Source organism: Anolis sagrei, chromosome 1 (genome assembly GCF_037176765.1).
Source record: "Anolis sagrei isolate rAnoSag1 chromosome 1, rAnoSag1.mat, whole genome shotgun sequence".
NCBI lineage: Eukaryota > Metazoa > Chordata > Lepidosauria > Squamata > Dactyloidae > Anolis > Anolis sagrei.
Genome location: NC_090021.1, coordinates 163152402 through 163172758, shown reverse-complemented (window position 1 = coordinate 163172758; position 20357 = coordinate 163152402). Strand labels below are relative to the sequence as shown.

At 41.8% G+C, this 20357-nt stretch overlaps 1 protein-coding gene across 3 annotated transcripts in view; it reads right to left on the bottom strand.

Annotated features, from left to right (window-relative positions):
* COPS8 (COP9 signalosome subunit 8) overlaps positions 1 to 19544 on the bottom strand; it is a 32193-nt gene extending 12649 nt beyond the window's left edge. The window contains exons 1-5 of one of the 3 annotated variants that reach the window (XM_060783514.2): positions 19372 to 19543; positions 9747 to 9817; positions 9271 to 9319; positions 6669 to 6801; positions 1864 to 1971 (exon numbers count right to left, since the gene is read on the bottom strand). In XM_060783514.2, coding sequence (XP_060639497.1) covers positions 1864 to 1971; positions 6669 to 6801; positions 9271 to 9319; positions 9747 to 9817; positions 19372 to 19458 — 448 coding nt within the window. In that variant the 5' untranslated portion in view covers positions 19459 to 19543. Of the gene's footprint in view, positions 1 to 1863; positions 1972 to 6668; positions 6802 to 9270; positions 9320 to 9746; positions 9818 to 18920; positions 19131 to 19371 lie in introns of those variants that run through there. The other 2 variants (XM_060783522.2, XM_060783530.2) reach the window with 2 other exon arrangements.
* Between the last annotated feature and the right edge of the window lie 813 nt (positions 19545 to 20357).

Genomic DNA, 20357 nt, shown 5'->3' with positions numbered 1-20357 from the left:
GTTTCATCTGACCATATGACATTCTCCCAATACTCTTCTGGATCATCCAAATGTCCCTAGCAAACTTCAGCCGGCCCCGGACATGTACTGACTCAAGCAGGGGGACACATCAGGCACTGCAGGATCTGAGTCCCTGGCGGCGTAGTGTGTTACTGATGGTAGTCTTTGTTACGTTGGTCCCAGCTCTCTGCAGGTCATTCACTAGATTCTCCCGTGTGGTTCTGGGATTTTTGCTCACCACTCTTGTGATCATTTTGACCCCACGGGGTGAAATCTTGCGTGGAGCCCCAGATCAAAGGAGATTATCAGTGGTCTTGTACCTCTTTCATTTTCTAATTATTGCTCCCACAGTTGATTTCTTCATACCAAGCTCCTTGCCTATTGCAGATTCAGTCTTCCCAGTCTGGTGTAGGACGATAATTTTGTTTCTGGTGTCCTTCGACAGCTCTTTGGCCTTCACCATACTGGAGTTTGGAGTGTGATTGCTTAAGGTTGTGGATAGGTGTCTTTTATACTGATACCAAGTTCAAATAGGTGCCATTACTACAGGTAATGAGTGGAGGACAGAGGAGCCTCTTCAAAAAGAAGTTACAAGTCTGTGAGACCCAGAAATCTTGCTTGTTTGTAGCTAACCAAATACTTATTTTCCACCATAATTTGCAAATAAATTTGTTAAAAATCAGATAATGTGATTTTCTGGATGTGTTTTCTCATGTTGTCTCTCATAGTTGAGGTCTACATATGATGTCAATTACAGGCCTCTCTCATCTTTTAAAGTGGGAGAACTTGTACAATTGGTATCTGACTAAACACTTTCTCCCCACTGTATATAGCAGTGTAGAAGGGACCCGAGTCATTTGAAAAGCATAAGCAAAATGGAAGTACAATAGCCTAATTACCTTGATAACAGGAAAGAGTGAAGTGTTAGACAAATTCATTATAATTTAAGTCTTTCATTTTGTGTTGCCTAAAGAAGGAAGCTAGCTCAACCTGAATATTTTATTTTACTGTGAACACCCTATAATCATAATAGGATATATTTTATATGTTTTATGCAGTGCACTCCTTTTCCTTAATAATTTGAATCTCCCATACCTCCTGTGAACTGAAGTACATGTGAATAGTTAATTAAAGCTACCCCAGCCCATATGAGAAGAAGGCCAATTAATGCTTCTGACATCATGCTTCATGAGCTTCCCTACTGCTTTAAAACGATGACTCAAGGAGTTGTGTGCAATTCCTTATTATGTTTCAAACATGCACACATTTGAAAACCATGAATATACACATATGCTCTGATATAACAGTGTCTCACTTCTCTCTACAACTTTTATGCATCTTATTTTTATATTTCTAAAACTACACAAATATTCGTGTTGTTATTGAGACATAGCAAAACAGTGTAGGAGTGAGATGTGAGTATCATCAGTCAGAATCACTACAGAGTATGGAACACCTACGAGTATTACACGATGAAACACTTTTGTTCCTGGGTTATAAATGTCAATTCCCAATTGGTTCTATCATAAAACAGAAAGGTTTTTATCATATCATGAAAAGGTTTTTTAAACTGCAAAAACTTAGTTTTTGTGAGACATCCTGCAGCACATTTTGCTATAATTTTTCAATGAATATCTCTGAGACTCTCAACCAATTCAACATAGCTTGTGGCAGCCACAAAAACAAAGTTACTGGGCGTAATAACTACTTTCAAAGCAAGTACTGCACAATTAAACAGGAAACAATACTTTCAAACCAGGAACAGAAACATTTTCAGTTTTGTTACATAGTGTTATCTATAGCGAATGAACACAAGGTCAATCTGGTGCATGCACACTCCTTGAGTAAGAGGCTTTTCAGTACCTTTCACTGCTTCCTCGACAGGAAGCCCAACGAACGCTGAAAAGTCATCTGCACTTATTGAGGTATACGCTTGAGACACCAATCCAAAGGCTCGTTGCCTAGTTGCATCTGTAAGAGGGATAATGGTGGGTTACATACCCGTGACCATGTTTCTTTGAGTGGAACTCTGTGAATTCACACATGTGGAGTGTCTACGCCTGCGCAGGCCCCAACAGAAACTTCCCAAGTTTAAAATTGCAAGTTTTGGCAGTAACCCCGCCCAGTCCCCTCACAGGGCATAAAAGGCACACTGCGTGCACACTCCGCAGTTCCTATGCTGCAAAGGCAGCGAGAAAGGAGGAGGTTTATAAGAGGGGAGGCCTCCTTGTTCTTCCTTTTTCTACTGACATAAGAAAAGAAGTCGTTTTAATTGTTTTTAATGTCCCTGGCAAGCCTGCACTCGTTTTGTGCTTTAGCCTTGTGAACCTTTTCCCTACAGGAGTTGGCTATTTGTTTGAATTCTTCGTTGGTGATTTCTCCCTTTTTCCACTTCTTGTGTATGTCTCTTTAGAGTCTTAGCACAGTTAGAAGTTCTTTTGACATTCATTCTGGCTTTTTTGCACTTGTCCTATTTTTCTCTTCGTTGGTACTGTTTGCAATTGCGCCTTGAGTATTTCACTCTTGAATAGCTCCCATCCATCCGTAACTCCCTTGTCTTTTAGTATCTGTGTCCACAGAATGCTGTTCAGTATTTCCTTCATTTTTCGGAAGTCCATTCTCCTAAACTCCAAAATGCGGGTTGGACTTGTCTTAGTTTTGTACCTCAAACTACAGAAGCACATGGTCACTTGCCGCTAAGGATCCGACCACTTCAACTGCATCGATCAAGTCCTCCGTATTTGTTAGGATGAGATCGAGAGTAGCCGACCCCCTTGTTGCCTCTTCTACCTTCTGGGCCATGTGTACTCTTGAGCTGCATTTCAGTTTCTGAATTGAACAGACCTGTATCACTAACAGGTAAGTTCTGTACAAGGTCCCTTCCTTCTTTGGAGAAAATAGAGGCCCACAGCCAAGCATCGCTTTAGTGAAAAACTTCCCTGCCATGTCAGTCATATGTTTCACAATATCTTTCTGGGCCTGTCACAGGGACAACGCTTCTTGTTTAAAAACCCTCATGAACATCTGGTGTTCTTAAGGCAGCATCTGGAGATATGGGCTGACCTTTCACCAAAGATAATCTTGACAGGAGGCCATGTATGTCCCATAATGTGCTAGGGGGTTACAAAACCTGCAGCCACGTGCACCTTTTGCCTAAGCCTTCCAACCTCTGCCCTTCTTTATCAGCAGATGTAGTATGCGTTTTAGAGGATCACTTGCCATGCGTCATATTCACCACTACCGATTTGAGTTTTGGTGGTTTTGTTGCCCAAGGTGCTGGTGCCAGGTCCACCTTGTAGAGGGCAGTTTCTCTGTGAAACTGGGGCCACTGAAAGTGGAGAAATATCCGGAGTTTGTGCCAGCTTAAGCAGGTATGGCAATGCAGGGAACAATGCTGATGGTGTTGAACCTTGCTGTCATTGGTCAGAAGGAAAAAGTGGGTCATCCACTGGTGGCTCAGACAGAACTCCAGGCAAGCTGAGAGCTCATGCCAGACAAGTCATAAGAGCCAAAACCCCCACCATATCCTCTGACACTGGCAAGTCCGGTGATAGAGAGGGGTCATTTGCTTCTTGAAATATGAGATGAACCTGAGTCTGATGCTAAATCAGAGTGATGTTCAACAACTTGATGTTGCATCAAGGGTTCTTCCTGTACAGGCAAGACTTGTGTGGATAGAACTAGGGGTTGTCGGTGCACAGCAGAAAGTGCTCCAAAATAATATCTGCCTCCTGGCAAGCTTTGGATGTGCTCAAAATCCAGTGGGAGAGGCTGAGGAGGCACATTCATGTTCACCCATGCTGAGAGGTTGCAATGAGCCTCTGTCCTCCTCGGTGGAGAAGGGAAGACAGGTTGTCCCTATGGGCAAAGACTTTAAGTCCAGTGCAGAGTGCCTGAAAGCATGAGCAATAACTCACTGCTGATACTGTTTTTCGGGTCGAGGGGGCTTCAAGGCCCACATGAGCAGGCAGGGCTCAGTGGGAGCCGTCCATGCTGTTTCGCCCTTGCTGGGCAGAGCCTACATCTCCATCGGTATGGAGAGAGGGAGGGCTATTCCAGGCTCGTTCTGAGGAAGCAAGTCTATGCCTCCACGAGCCAGTATTCTAGGAGTGAGCCAAAAGCAACTATGCACCGAACACGAAAGCTGAGCAGCATCGATGGCACTTGCATTTGCAAGGCCTCGGTTGCCGCTGAAGTGGAGGCCGCGTATGGAGCATTGTGCGTGCTGTGCTCCTTTTTCCTCCTCTTCTTTTTCTTCTGTCCTTCCTTCTTGGAGTGCTTCCACACCAGAAGCTGCTTTGAGGACTTTGAATGAGGTCTCTTTGGCAGAGAAGATGCTGGTAAGTCTACCTGTGGAGTCAGCATGCGCAGCGGGGTGGGGCAAAAGCCGCCCGCTTGTGCTTCGCTGAAGGGAGGAGGGCCCGTTCATAGAGTAGCACCTTCAGATGTGTTTCTCTTGTTTTTCCTTGGCTGTGGTGTGAACGCCAAGCAGGAAGCCCAAACAGAGGAGGCACTTGTCAAGCCCATTGGCATCTGGGAGTTTACCTCCCACAGGTAAGACACTTCTTAAATCCTGGGGCAGACCTAGCATAACCGTAAAACAAGCCAGAGGTTGGGGGAGCCAGAAGTTCAGGATAGTCAAACACAATCCAAGGTCAAAATACGAAAAAAGTACAAAATCGTAGTCAAAGCAGTCCATGGTAAATGAAGTAAGTAGGTAAATGTGAGTAAAGTAAGAGAGGTTCCTAATAGCTGTTGCAAGGCTGCGGTAAAAAAAAAAGGAACTGAGGCTACAGCCCCTCCCAGCACCTATATGCCTTCTGGGGAAGTTGGGCGAGGTTATAGCCAAAGCTCAAACAACTGTTAAGAGGATTCCGAGACTGCAGCGCATGCACATCAAACTACCATATGTGTTATTTCAGAGACCACGAATGAGAAACTCAAATCCTTCCCTCAAATGTACTCTTCCCATATTCCACTTCAAATTCCCAGGCAATCACTAGTTGCCTCCTACATCCCATAATCTCCCAGTTCTAAACACCACCAAATATTGCTTACATTATGCAATGTTTGTTTGTTGTTGATGATCATTATTAATTATTATTATCTTTTAAAAGTATTTTATAAAGGTGAAGATGGTGGTTCCGGCAAAGTTTCTTCACAGATTTAAGCCCAAAACTAAGTTTTGTCGTTCTTCTTACTACTTATTACTAATACCTATTATTATTACTTGAAATTCAGAAGGCAGGGAGAAATATAAACAGAGAAAATTTCTTTGCAAAGGAATGAAATTATAGGTAGGTAGGCTACTAGGTGGCAGTTTTCTGAGAATGAGGCTTTTCTGTTTGTTTGTTAAAAATAATATCTTTTAGAAGTATTTTCTGAAGGAGAGGGGAGGGGAAAAAGAAGCTAAAGGGTGACTCAAGGCTCTCAGAGCCACCCAAATATTTTCAAAGAAAAGCATACCAAGAGGAAAGAGATGCTCCCAAGTCCCCAAATGCACACACGCCATTTGAGATGCTCCCAAGTCCCCAAATGCACACACAACCATTTGTCCTGCACTTTCCCAACTCCCAGTCCCACTAAATTGTGAGAATCAAGAAAATATAGGAAAACTGAAAACATTCAATTCTAGAGAGAGGTGAAGCCAAGCCAAAAAATAAAGCTGAGAGCAAGCACCTGAAGCACCTCTCTAGAGCCAGGTTGCAACGGAGAGCAGTGGAGGTGCTTGCCCTTTTAAACAGACACAGCTTGCAGACACGTCACTGTGTTCTTCTATTCTGATTGGCCCAACAGGCAGGGCTCACACGGAAACACCATGTGAGCATGCAGCAGCCTCTTCATGTGCTGTGTGATGCCGAATAGGAGAGGAGGAACCATGACTGGCTGCCACATGGCCCGTTCAGCCGAAAAAACATGTTGGCTGAGCCCTTATTGTTATGGCCAGCTAAACAAACAGGATTGGCCAAATCAAACCAACCAAATGAATCCGTGCACAAGCCTAGCATCAAAGGCCGCCAAAATATGCAGGTAGGGCTCCCCTTATCCTTCATCCAGTTTTCTGGGACCAGGAAGTCCTCTTTAGGAAAGGGAGGACTGCTGCCCCCACCCACAAAAGGGCAATTAGCTTTTCTTACATATTAAAATTTCTATCACCTCTTGGACTCATTCAATCAGTCCACTTCTTCTGGATCAAGGCAGGCAATATCTTTCTATATCTTTCTATAGCATTTTACTCTCCTGCATTTCATATCATATTTTTGTACTATGTCATGTTTGCATTTCTAACCATATACGTAAGAAGCATGCTACATTTTGTTTGTTGGTCCACAGGCATTTTAAAAAACGACAAAAAGAATATTCTGAGGCAGACTGATTCATAAGTCTTAGTCTACATCATCAAGACATCCCAAGTGAAATTTATCTCAACAAACCTGATCAAATGAACACTGAGCACTCCTCTGGGGCACTGCAAGAACGGCGACATGAGGGTTTATCATTTGATAAAGATTCATTTGATAAAGTTTGAATTGGGTAATTACATGTCCACAGGAAATGCAACTGGGCATTTCTTTAAAACAAAAGAAAAGAAAAGATGGGCAAAACACTTCCATGAAATCACAGTCATCATATAGAATGAAACAGAACTAATAGAACAACGTTTGTACCTCTCAGTGCTTCCATGATTGGCTGAATAGACTCCGACCACTGATGTGCACTAATTGTTGTATAAATTCCAGGAAAATCTCTCTGCCAAATTCTTTGCCCTACTGCCCAAATTGCACCAAGTTCAGGATTTGCCTGCAAAATAAAAAAAATGATTCAGAAGGAAGCCACATCTGTTTCAGAAATCACTAACTGCAAAGCAATTTTCCTAATCAAAGTCCATGTTTGGTCATGCAAACTACCGCTTTTCCATATACAAATGGAAACTTGTCTGAGATGCTCAGCAGGAAACATCCTACTTTGTGCTGTATTCAATTGACCACAGATATAAGGCCGCTGGAAAGAAGAAATAAGCATTTTCTCTTGCAGTATCTATGACAAGTCATGTTTACTTCCATTCCTAAGGCTGAGAGGAGACATGATAGACATGTATAAATATGTGAGGGGAAGTCATAGGGAGGAGGGAGCAAGCTTGTCTTTCACTGCCCTGAAGACTAGGATGTGGAACAATGGCTTCAAATGACAGGAAAGGATATTCCACCTGAACATTAGGAAGAACTTCCTGACTGTGAGAGCTGTTGAGTAGTGGAAATCTCTGCCCCCAGCAGAGACCGATAGAGACCAAACTTGGCACACAGAGCTCCCATGATCCACTCTACATCCTGGTGCTGTATGGAGGAGGATGGACCATGGATGATGGGACTTGCAGTACCTTCACTCACTTCATGAGACCACTGTATAAAAACATTGTATAAAGTTTGAGCCTTCAAGTTGCCTGTTGACTTATGCCAACACCATGGATTTCATGGGGTTTCCTGAGATAAGGAATATTTGCAGGTGGTTTTGCCAGTTCCTTCCTATGAAATATAGCATAGAGCACCTGGTATTTATTGGTGGTCTTAACTAAATAAAATTACAACTTGCCTGCAGAGTTAATGTTGCTTTTACTAGTTAAAAGATGGGCTCCAAGTCATGTTTCTGCCACAATTTCCAGTGTCTTTGCTGCTCCTATTTATGCCTTCTGTAGCACAGCTCATTATCTTCATTTTGGTATTCAGTCCATCCTAAATGGTCTGTTATTCTCAGAACTGTGACGATTTCCCACAAATTACCATAACTCATGTCATGCAGTGATATGTGACCTTGAAAGTGACCGTCTCTTTTTATTCTCACTCCTGTGCTTGTTTTTGTCTTTTTCTTCTCTCTGTACACTGAAGCAGAAATCTTCTTCCAGTTCCTCCTCAAACCTAATCCTCTCCTGTCAAGTGCAGTGCGGAAAAGAATGTGCTCCTAGATGTGTCCTTTTATCCCTAATTCCTACTTCAGAGAGTGGCTGGGAAAATACCTTCTGTCTCTCAGCATGGTTATCCCAAGACTTGAGACTTAAAGAAAAGATTCAAACTTACACCACTTTCTAGAATATCTGAACTGAGATCCTAATGTAAAGAGAAATGTTCTCCTAATGTTCAGGAGAAAAGTATGTGAAATGTTATGAATTTTCACAGAAATTCTGTACAGCTAATAATCTGATTCTGGATTAAAGTACAACCCATCCAAAAGATTTAACATTCAACTGATTTCCAAACTCTGTTTATGAAGCTAAATCATCATGTACTTCATAGAAACATAGAAAAAAAGAGTTGGACAAGACCACATGGAACATCCAGTCCAACCTCCTGCCATGCATGAAAAGCACAATCAAAGTACATAGCTTGGAGAGATAATACAATACACATATCTAAATATTTGAAGTGATATCACCTAGAAGGCTGAGCAAGCTTGTTCTCTGTTGCTCGCGATTAGAACATAAACCAACTGGTCTCAAACTACAAGAGGATGGGTTTCACCAAAACATTAGGGGGAAAAAACATTTTAATAGAACAGCTATTGGACAGTGAAATGTACTGCCTCAGAGGATGGTGGACTCTACTTCTTTGGAGGTCTTTAGAGAGAGTTTGGATGGCCATCTCTTGTGAAGACTTTAACTTATGTATTCTGCATGGCAGAGCTTTTGGCTTCATGGCTCCAGTAATCCATTGAAACTATCCATCTAGGATTCATGCGCATTTCAATCCTGACATAATTCTCATCCTTCCCAAACAGAAGCAAAATCCACCATGAACAAACTGAAAATGAAGACACTGTTGTAGTGAAAGTTGGACAGGGAGGAATACACATGTGTGGAATAGTGAAGACATCTTCTCCTGCCTCTATGACATACAGTGAGCTCCAGATCAGCAATTTCAATCACCTGCCATTTAGTAAGATTAAGCACAATCCTCTGTGTTTCTTCCCATATGAGTTCCACAAACCAACCCCTAAGCAGCTGAACTCAGGATGTACCCTATTAACGACTACATCTTCTTTCATGAGTACTGAAGGAAACAGTTGAATTTTAATCATATTGTTATCACATTGTGTGATCATATTGTTATCACACTGAAATCCACAAAGTATAACGTATCTATTGACACAATGGTAATAACATTCCAAGATAATAACATCAAGAGCGACCCAACTACTATCTATTTTTTAATACCACAAGGAAACAAAATGCAGAAGTCTATAATATTTCTCCTTTTTATAGTAGTGAAAAGTACTTACGGACTTAATAGCAGGAGGGATTCGTTTCCACAAATACCGTGCATTATTCCTGAAAATATAAAAATAACACTATAATTTTATAATATTGTCATCTACTAAAGACAAACACAAGAACTACAATCAAAGATACAGAACTTCAGTCAAAGGGACAAAGAAGATTAATAAATTGCAGTAGCATTTTTAGTAAATTATTAACTTTTTGTACATAATACCACATCAAAGACAGACAGAATTCTGGAGAATACTGGCTTGTTGTGTAAAACTAAGTATATTAGCGAACACTGCTGGATGACTAAACAAACTATTATTAATCATGATCTTATGAAGTAGTTCATAACCCTGACTTGTTTCTGCCAGATCTTACTACCATATTTCAATCTAGCAAGAAATACAGTGGAAATAAATGTATAAGCATACAGCATGCTACTATACTCTCTTCAAATCCCATATTAGAGACATTAAAAATAATTACTTACATGTCATTATGCAAAAGATACAAAGCAAGGAGTTGGGCATAAACAGGTGGTGTTGCTATTCCGCCAGGGGCCTTTAAAAAATCAAAGTGATTTATTTTAGATAATGCAACACTCATAGTCCTTCCTTTTCCCACAATACAAATAAAACATGAATTCCTCATCTCAATTATATTCATTTAGATACCATTTAAAAAAGAAAAGTGTTTTCCGCCATTATAGCTGTGATTCCAGTGGAGGAGAAAACCAACAAAGGAAGACTTGCACTTCTTCATACCCAAAAAATAAAAGTGTGCAAGAGCAAACGTCTTCATTTTGTGTGGAGACTACCAAATGTATCTACAATGAGCTCTATGTATCCCCAAATTGAACAATCTGGGCTTGGGAATTTTTTTTAAATCCCCAAAAGAGAACTGATTTTTATCATTTCGTCTATGGTGAAACAATTTTAATACACTGTTGTATATAATGGGACTTGAGAATCCACAGATTTTGGCATCCACATGTGACGTTGGAACCAAAATCCAGCAGATACCAAGGTGCCACTATAATGAGACTTCAAAGTATTGAAAGAACATTTTATAAAACTTAAAGCTGGTTCTTTAATCTCTGAAGCTTATCCTCACCTAATACATTGTAAAACTATGCAACTTGGCATCTGCTGATTTTTAAAAATCTGGTTGTGATAATCAGTTTCCCCATTATCTGGGCAACACAACTGATGGGTACAGTCTCTTCTCCTGCAACCAAGAGTTAATGATGGATTGCGTTAGGTTACCTTTATTGGGCTGAGCACGAAAGAGTCAGAGACTGAAAGACATCTGAATAATGAGAATGACTGCCTTGGGGAGATGCTTCCAGGAAAGAAGTAATGAAAAGCCTGAAAGGACCACAATGCCAGGAGAGAACACAAAGAAAAAGGACCGAGACAGGAACCTCACTCAGAGAAAGTCTGGTCAGGGCTGGACAAAAGGTCCCAACTCCCAGTTCCCCTTACACATCCAAAGTACAGAACATCCGTGTCATATGAAGAATACAAATGGGTTAGTTAAAAGATTTATGTTTCTTTTTATATTGGCTGAAAAGGACCTAGATTCCTCACAACTGTGTAACTTCTTAAGATGCCTTCACGCAAAAGGATGTCAAAAATACTAAACATTAACTAGGTATTTCTAATTATAAAAACAACAGACAAGACTAGGGCTGATGTTCTTATTAATTTTGGGCCTGCACCCCATGACTGCATGGGGCGCTGTTACCTTTCCACAAAAGTGGTACCTATTGATCTACTCACATTTGCATGTTTTTGAACTGCTAGGTTGGCAGAAGCTGGGGCTAACAATGAGGGCTCACCCTGTCAGTGGATTTGAACCACCGACCTTCTGATCAGCAAGTTCTGCAGCTTAGCCATTTAACCTGCTGTGCTACCATGGCCCATCAAAAGTGTAATTTAATTTAGAGTAGGGAATTCAGAGAATTGGGCGATGCATTTCAGACTAAGATCAGGGACAATTTACCCACCTGAAGCACAGTTTGAAGCCGGGACATCACATAAATATTTCTTTTTCACAGAACATTTTATATTTATGTTTTAATTTGGTTTGGTTAATTTATAGTTGAATGTTGTCTTGCTATTATCCTTTGGTTTTCACGTGTATGTATGGAATTGAATTTTGCCTTTATAATGTAGGAAACCTCTGAGTTCCTTGAGGGGGAGAAAATGGTATATAAACATAGTAAGTAAATAAATAAATAAATCTGCCTTGATATTCTAGACTATATGGCAGTATAGAAGGGCCCCTAGTCTCTGGAGCAGCATAAAACAATCTTGATCCCTCCTTAATGTGACATTCTTCCAAGTATTTAAGCATGACTATAATGTCCCCTTTCAGGCTTCTTTTCTTCAAACTAAACAGGGTGTTCCTCTTGGTTTCCAAATCTTGAATTATTTTGGTCTCTCTCCTCTGAACAATTCTATCCTTCTTAATTGTGGTGCTCAAAACTTGACACAATATTCCAGGTGAGGTAAAAGCGGAATTGAATGGGATTATGAGAAATCAATCAAGAAACTAGACTCCTGTTGATGCAGCCTAGAATCACACTGTTGACTCATGTTCAGCTTATGGTCTACTAAGTCCCCTTCTATTCTGCCATATAAAATCCAGATTATCTGCTTTGAACTGGATTATATGGCAATGTAGACCCATATAATCCAGTTCGAAGCAAATTAATGTGGGATATCTGCTTTGATGATCTGGATTATATGGCAGTGAAGAAGGGGCCTTAGAACCCTTTTACACTGTCTTTATATCCCAGGATCTGATCCCAGGTTATCTGCTTTGAAGTAGATTATATAAATCTGTACTGCCAGATAATTTAGGATAAACAGATAATCTGGGATCAGATCTTGGAACATAGGGCAATGTAGAAGGGGCCTCAGACTCCTAGAATCCTATCAAATGAATTGTTTTCAAGCCAGTTGTCACACATCTTATATCACAGCTGTGTTCGGCATCCAAGATTTTAGAAGAGTCCCTACACAAAATTATCTGATTTGAACTGGATAATATGACAGTGTAGACACATATAATCCAGTTCAAAGCAGATGTGGATTTTATGTGATAGTGTAGATGAGGCCTAAAAGCACAATTACAGATATGATCCTCAAATTCAGATCTATCAAAAGGTCTTGTGTTTTGACTGCCTGAGAAATTATTTCTTACTTGTGTACCACACGCCATCTTCAGCTATACTCAGAGAAGGAGGTTCGGTTTGTCTCTGAGGCTTCAGAATGCTTCTACTTCCCCAACTTCAAAAGAGAATATGGGAACAAGGATATCTACTAGTTCAACAGCATCTGACAAAGGGCCTTTGTAAGCAGCCATTTATAATCAGTAAATTAGAAAAATGAAGACTGCAGTCGGGATTAAATTTTAGAGGATTTCGGGACTACATCCAGGGACTGAAATAGTGAATCCATCAGCTAAAATCACTTAACCATCAATTGTCAGGATGCCAAATGTAGGTCCCTGGACCTAGACACTATGCTCCTATTGATGCAGGCCAAAATCCCATTGGCATTTTTTGCCGCCACAGAAGGAGAGACAACTCTTGCCACCTCTTCCCTATCATTGACCATGGCATATGTTCCGTATCAGAAACTAGAGCTGATATGGTCTATTCAATGCAATTTTCTGTATTAGCACCCCAAATCAAATGCAAAATGTAGATTTTTTTGTTCAGTGTGCTTGCAGCTGGAAATGCAAAACCTCTCTGATAACAAGGCCCGGAAAGGTAGACAGCCGAGACAGCTGCAGCACAGCTGTAATTTTCTTTTTCTTGGGAGAGCTAACATTGTAGTTGATATTCCCCACCTATTTGTAATAACAGCTGCACATCTTAACGTGCTGGCATAGATACAAGACTGGCAATTTATCTTCTACTAGCTGTCCCCTGCCATGCATTGCTGTGGCCCAATCTGTATATATGTGTTTTGTGTGTGTATATATTTGTATATATGTGTGTGTTTGCATCTATGTATATGGCTTAGCACATGCATTGTAATGTATTTTTTATTTTATTTTTTGGCTTTTTAAGCCTTTTCCACTGTGCTTTTCAGTGTTTTTATGAGTGATGGTCACTCATTGGCCTGATAGGTGTATTGTGTCCAAATTTGGTGTCAATTTGTCCAGTGGTTTTTTAGTTATGTTAATCCCACAAACAAACACTTCATTTTATTTATACAAAAGAGGGTATGTTCCTTTTGATCTCTGGTGATAATGCTTAATTACCAAAGGTGGCTTGTTACTATTGGTGGTTGTCAGAATTATTTTGTAGCAGGCCTCTGGCAATCCCAGCTGGTATAAATAAATGCCTGCATTTTTCCTTTTCACGAAAAAGGTCTCTTGTGTGTCTGTTGGGAAAAATCTTTCAGAACTCAAAACTCTTTCATCCTCACATTTAACCTGCACATTCAAATGGTTAAGATAGCTACCACTGAGTTTTCTCCTTGGTCCAAACCAGAAAAGACCATGGAGTTCCTTTCTTAATAATCTCATCAATGGCTGGTTGGTCATTTCATAGAATTATAAGAGTTGGAAGAGATCACATGGGCCATCCAGTCTGACCTCTGCCATGTAGGAAAAGCATAATCGAAGTACCCCTGGATAGCCATCTGGCTATCCAGCCTGTTTAAAAACCTTCAAAGAAGGAACCCCCACCATTGCATTTACTGCAGTTCTGAAAAACTGTCAAGAGGGCAGCCTTTTTCCTGTGAGAAGATACATTTAGGAATATATTATTTTTTGAGAAAAGCACACGTGCAGGAGCTATAAGCTGGCTGCTTCGCAAATAAACAACTATGAACTCAGCATTTTGAAAGAGAACCACCATTCCCTAAATTATGAGACTTTGCTAGCTGACATTAATACCACTCTTAGGGATGCAGAACCCGGGCACAAATAGTCAGGGTTGTGATACTGAGCCCTATTTCTCATGAAGCAGGGAAGAGACAAATCTACCTATATTTTTTTCAGTTGAGGCCATGTAAGTAAGTCCACATATTCAACCAACGTGCTTGAACTGCTTGCAAAACTTCCAACACAGTAAAAGGACTCTACATTGAGTATGCCTTATCCAAAAGGCTTCAGATCTGAAGAGTTTTGATTTTATTATTATTCTAGAATACATGTATATGTATAAATGTACTTCGTATTTTCAGACCCCTCTGATGACATGTTGCTCTCAACATACTGATACAGATGGTGTGGGACAAGCGTTGATAGAGAATTGTTTTAATATCAGGTCCTGGGACCTCTTAGAACAAACACAGATCACAATTGTGCTTTTAGTCCCCTTCTACACTGCCACATAAAATCCACGTCTTCTTTGAACTGGATTATATGCATCTACACTGCCATATTAACCAGTTCAAGTAAGATAATCTATGTTTGGCCCCTTCTAAAAACTTGGATGCCAAATACAGCTGTGATACAAGATGTACGACAACTGACTTGAAAACTGTTCATGAGATAGGATTCTAAGAGTCTGAGGCCCATTCTACATTGCCTCTATGTCCCAGGATCTGATCCCAGATTATCTGTTTATCCTAAATTATCTGGCAGTGCAGACTTATATAATCTACTTCAAAGCAGATAACCTGGGATCAGATCCTGGGATATAAGGACAGTGTAAAAGGATCCTAAGCCCCCTTCTACACAGCCATATAATTCAGATTATCAAAACAGATAATGCACATTATCTGCTTTGAACTGGATTATATCAGTTTACACTGCCATATAACCCAGTTCTGAGCAGATAATCTGGATTTCATATGACAGTGTAGAAGGGGCCTTAAACATTAAATTTATTTACTGTATGCTTCGCATGGGTCTTATACACATAGCCTGGTAGTAAATGTATACACAATAAAAGTATGTGTGCATTGAATCATCAGAAAACAAAGTTGTCACTCTCTCTGCCACCCATCAAGACAAGTTGAATAAAGTTTTGAATATGTTTTTATGAATCTTAATTGAATTTTAAAAATATCAATGATATTTGATTCTGCCTTAATGTTTGTATAGTTGTAAATTTTATATTGTAACAAAAATTATTTTAACTTCAGTCACTTTGCATCTTCTTGTGGAAAGAAAAGCAGTGTATAAATAAACATAATAACAATAATAATTTTGGATTCTTGTGGGTTTTCTCGGGCTATAGAGCCATGTTCTAGAGGCATTTCTCCTGACGTTTCGCCTGCATCTATGGCAAGCATCCTCAGAGGTTGAGAAGGTCTGTTGGAAGTAGGAAAAATGGGTTTATATATCTGTGGAATGGCTGGGGTGGGGCAAGGAGCTCTTCCCTGCTGCAGTTAGGTGTGAATGTTTAGCTGATCACCTTCATTAGCATTTGAAGGCCTGCCTGAGTCTGGGAAAATCTGTTGCTGGGAGGTGTTAATCTGTGCCTGGTTTTTTCCTCTCTGTTGTTTAGCTGTTATAATTTTAGAGTTTTTTAATACTGGTAGCCAGATTTTATTCATTTTCATGGTCTCTTCCTTTCTGTTGAAATTGTCCACATGCTTGTGGATTTCAATGGCTTCTCTGTAATTTTGGAGTTCAGATAACAGATACCCACACTCTACATAACGCTGAGCTCAGGATTAGCCTACTACTGTGTTTATGGTGTTGTTGTGTATTGATGATTTAATTTTTAATTTGTAATTGTTTAATTGCTTTTATATATGTATGTATATGTGACAAGGCATCGAATTGTGCCTTTTTCTGTAAGCTGCCCTGAGTCCCCCCTTGGGGGTGAGAAGGGCGGGGTAAAAGTGACGGAAATAAATAAATAAATGACGGAAATAAATAACATATCTATATATATAAATTTGTTAGGGGCCTCCAACGAGGAAACAAAACTCAAAAACCCCCCAACGAAACTGTACCAAAATTGCCATGGCCATAACACAACCCACAAGGTACAAACATATCTACTCAAAATGAAAAACAACACAACAACACACTCACAAAACGGCAAAACAAGAAAACTCAAAACCCCCCAACGAAACTGTACCAAAATTGCCATGCCCATAACACAACCCACAAGGTACAAACATATCTACTCAAAATGAAAAACAACACAACAACACACTCACAAAACGGCAAAACAACAAAACTAAAAAAAAACCAACGAAACTTAACCAAAATTGCCATGCCCATAACACAACCCACAAGGTACAAACATATCTACTCAAAATGAAAAACAACACAACAACACACTCACAAAACGGCAAATCAACAAAACTCACAAACCCCCCAACGAAACTTAACCAAAATTCCCATGCCCATAACACAACCCATAAGGTACAAACATATCTACTCAAAATGAAAAACAACACAACAACACACTCACAAAATGGCAAAACAACTGAGCATGCGCATTGGTGCCCAGCCGCAAGTTCCCTGGCGCGCGCACACAGTTCCCTCTGCGGAAGCCATGCCCACTCCAAGCCCCGCCGCGCCGCTTCCCGCACACACACCCCCGCCGCACGCACACACACAACCCCACGCTCCATCACTCCCCCGCCGCACACACACACGCAACCCCACGCTCCATCACTCCCCCACCGCCACACACACACGCGCAACCCCACTCCCCCCCGCTGCCGCACACACACACGCAACCCCACGCTCCATCACTCCCCCCGCTGCCGCACACACACACACAACCTCACGCTCCATCACTCGCCTGCCCCAATCTTACCTCCTTTTACTTCATGCCACCTCCAAACCCCACCGCACCCCTTCCCGCCCTGTCAAAATCCAGGAAAGACAGGAAGGAAGGAAAGAAGGAAGAAAGAGAAAGGGAGATAAAGAAAAGGGGGAAGGAAGGAAAGTTAGAGAAAGAAGGAAGAAGAAAAGGAAAGATGGAAGGAAAGAAAAGAGAGACAGCAGAAGAGAAAGAAAAAGGGGGAAGGAAGGAAAGAGGTAGAGAAGGAAGAAATGAGAGACAGAGGGAGGGAAAGAAAAAGGGGGAAGGAAGGAAGGAGAGAAGGAAAGAAAAAAGGGAATGAAGGAAGGAAAGAGGGAGTGAAGGAAGGGGGAAGATGTAGAGAAAGAGGGAGGGAAGGAAAGAAGGAAAGAGAGAAGGAAGGAAAGAGGCCAGAAGAGAAAGAAAAAGGGGGAAGGAAGGAGATAGAGAAGGAAGAGGAGAAGGAAAGATGGGAGGGAAGGAAGGAAGGAGGGAAAGAAGGAGAGAAAGAGGGAAGGTTGGTCACAGCAACACGTGGCGGGTAAAGGTTGTTATTTCTATGATTATTATGATGCTATTATTCCTATGAGACCCTTTTAGGGGGAATGGGAGAGGTGTCAGGTCCCGGAGGCAATGCATTGCATTATTGTTATTGTTATGATGCTGGTGAAATAAAAGGAAATAAAAAGTGAAAGAAGGAAGCAAACAGGGAGGGAAGAAAGGCAAAGGAAGAAAGGGGGAGGGAATGAAGGAAAGAGAGAAGGATGAAACCAAGTAGTGAAAGAAAGAAAGAGGTAGAGAAGGAAGAAAGGAGAGAAAGGGGGAGGAAAAGGGGGAAGGAATAGGTAGGGACCTCTCTTTCATAATAGTCCAGATATCTACCTCAACTTTGATAAGTTTTACTATAGGCCACAGCAACGCGTGGCAGGGCACAGCTATACAAATACCAAGAAGATCACATCTCATGAGATGTTTTTCTCTAATCTGAGTTTCTCAAACTGTATTCCTCCAGATGTTTTGGACTTCAGATCCCACAATTCCTAACAGCTGGTAAACTGTTAGCATTTTTGAGATCTGAAGTCCAAAAGACCTGGAAGAGCAGAGCTAGTTTGAGAAACGCTGCTCTTCATTCATATGAATTTCTTTGAAATCACGGCAACTGTGTTTTAAAAACTATAGGTGCATCCATACTGTGGAAGGAATGCAGTTTGAGAAAGTTTATACACTACCATATAAAATGTGGCTCTTAATGAGACATGCCGTATTATCATGGGGTGTCTGCGCCCTACACCACTGGAGAAATTACACTGCTTAGCTGGTATTGCACCACCTGACATCTGCCGGGAAGTAGCAGCCAATAGTGAAAGGACCAAGGCAGAGACATCTCCAGCTCATCCCCTGTTTGGGTATCAGCCAGCACGTCAACGACTTAAATCAAGAAATAGTTTTCCAAGATCTACAGAGACACTCGCTGGAACACCTCAGCAAGCGATAGTCCAAAAGTGGCAGGCTCAAACCCAGAACCTCAACCGATGGCTGATACCAAATGAGAGACTCCCCCCTGGGAACACAGAAAACTGGGCGACTTGGAAGGCGCTGAACAGACTGCACTCTGGCACCACGAGATGCAGAACCAACCTTCAGAAATGGGGCTACAAAGTGGAATCCACGACATGCGAGTGTGGAGAGGAGCAAACCACTGACCACCTGCTGTGATGCACCGTGAGCCCTGCCACATGCACAATGGAGGACCTTCTTGCAGCAACACCAGAAGCACTTCAAGTGGCCAGATACTGGTCAAAGGACATTTAATCAACTACCAAACTCACAAATTTTGTATTTTGTCTGTTTGTTTGCTTTGTTATGTTAGAAATGTAATATAATTGATTGGTTGCACTGACACGACAAATAATAATAAATAAATACCATATAAATCCAGACTATCTTCTTTGAACTGGATTATTTAGCAATGTAGACTCATATAATCGAAGCAAATATTGTGGACTATCTGCTTTGATAATGTGGATTATATAGCAGTGAAGGGGACACCACATGGCTGAATGCTCTGGAATCACAGTGTTTGTAGTTTATTGAAACACTCGGCAGAGGAGGCTAAAAGGCCTTGTAGAACTACCACTTCCATGCGTCCCAGAATTAAGCCATGGTAGCCAACCGCACTCATTCTAGCATGTGTCCATAGAGGAACTGGTGAGGGCGGCCCATTCATTCCCACTTTGCTCCTTCGGCCTAGGGAAACCCCGGCTTTCAGGCGAGACGGTCAAACCCTGGGTTTGTGAGGGTGACGAGGAGGGCCCCGTCCCAGACTCGAAAGCGAGAGGCGAGGAAAGCCTATTCCACGCCCGGTTCCCTTCCTGACCTCCAGCTCCTGAGTCTCGCATTGCTCCAGCAGCTTCCGGTAGCTGAAGGCGCCACTCGCCGCCGCCGCCATCACGGCCACTGGCATCTTCGCACCCTGTCCCACTCCCGCCGATGAAGCGGGAAGACGGGTGCTTCCTGGAGACGGAGGTGGGACCACCGCACGCTGCTACGTACTTCCGGCCTCACCGTGGTGACGTCTCCCCAATCCTCTCCAGCGATTCGCCAGTTTGTGACGAGCGGGTCCCGCTTTAGGAGAACGCTCAGGACCATAGAGATAGAAAAAGGGAAGAATGCCGCGTGACCCGCATTTAAAGTTTTAGCCGGTTGATAGTGCATCTAAAATAGCAGGGGTCCACAAACTTTTTAAACAGAGGGCCAGGTCACAGTCATAGAATCATAGAATCAAAGGGTTGGAAGAGACCTCATGGGCCATCCAGTCCAACCCCCTGCCAAGAAGCAGGAATATTGCATTCAAAGCATCCCTGACAGATGGCCATCCAGCCTCTGCTTAAAAGCTTCCAAAGAAGGAGCCTCCACCACACTCCGGGGCAGAGAGTTCCACTGCTGAACGGCTCTCACAGTCAGGAAGTTCTTCCTCATGTTCAGATGGAATCTCCTCTCTTGTAGTTTGAAGCCATTGTTCCGCGTTCTAGTCTCCAAGGAAGCAGAAAACAAGCTTGCTCCCTCCTCCCCGTGGCTTCCTCTCACATATTTATACATGGCTATCATATCTCCTCTCAGCCTTCTCTTCTTCAGGCTAAACATGAGCCTCAAGCCGCTCCTCATAGGCTTGTTCTCCAGACCCTTGATCATTTTAGTCACCCTCCTCTGGACACATAGAATCATAGAATCAAAGAGTTGGAAGAGACCTCATGGGCCATCCAGTCCAACCCCCTGCCAAGAAGCAGGAATATTGCATTCAAATCACCCCTGACAGATGGCTATCCAGCCTCTGTTTAAAAGCTTCCAAAGAAGGAGCCTCCA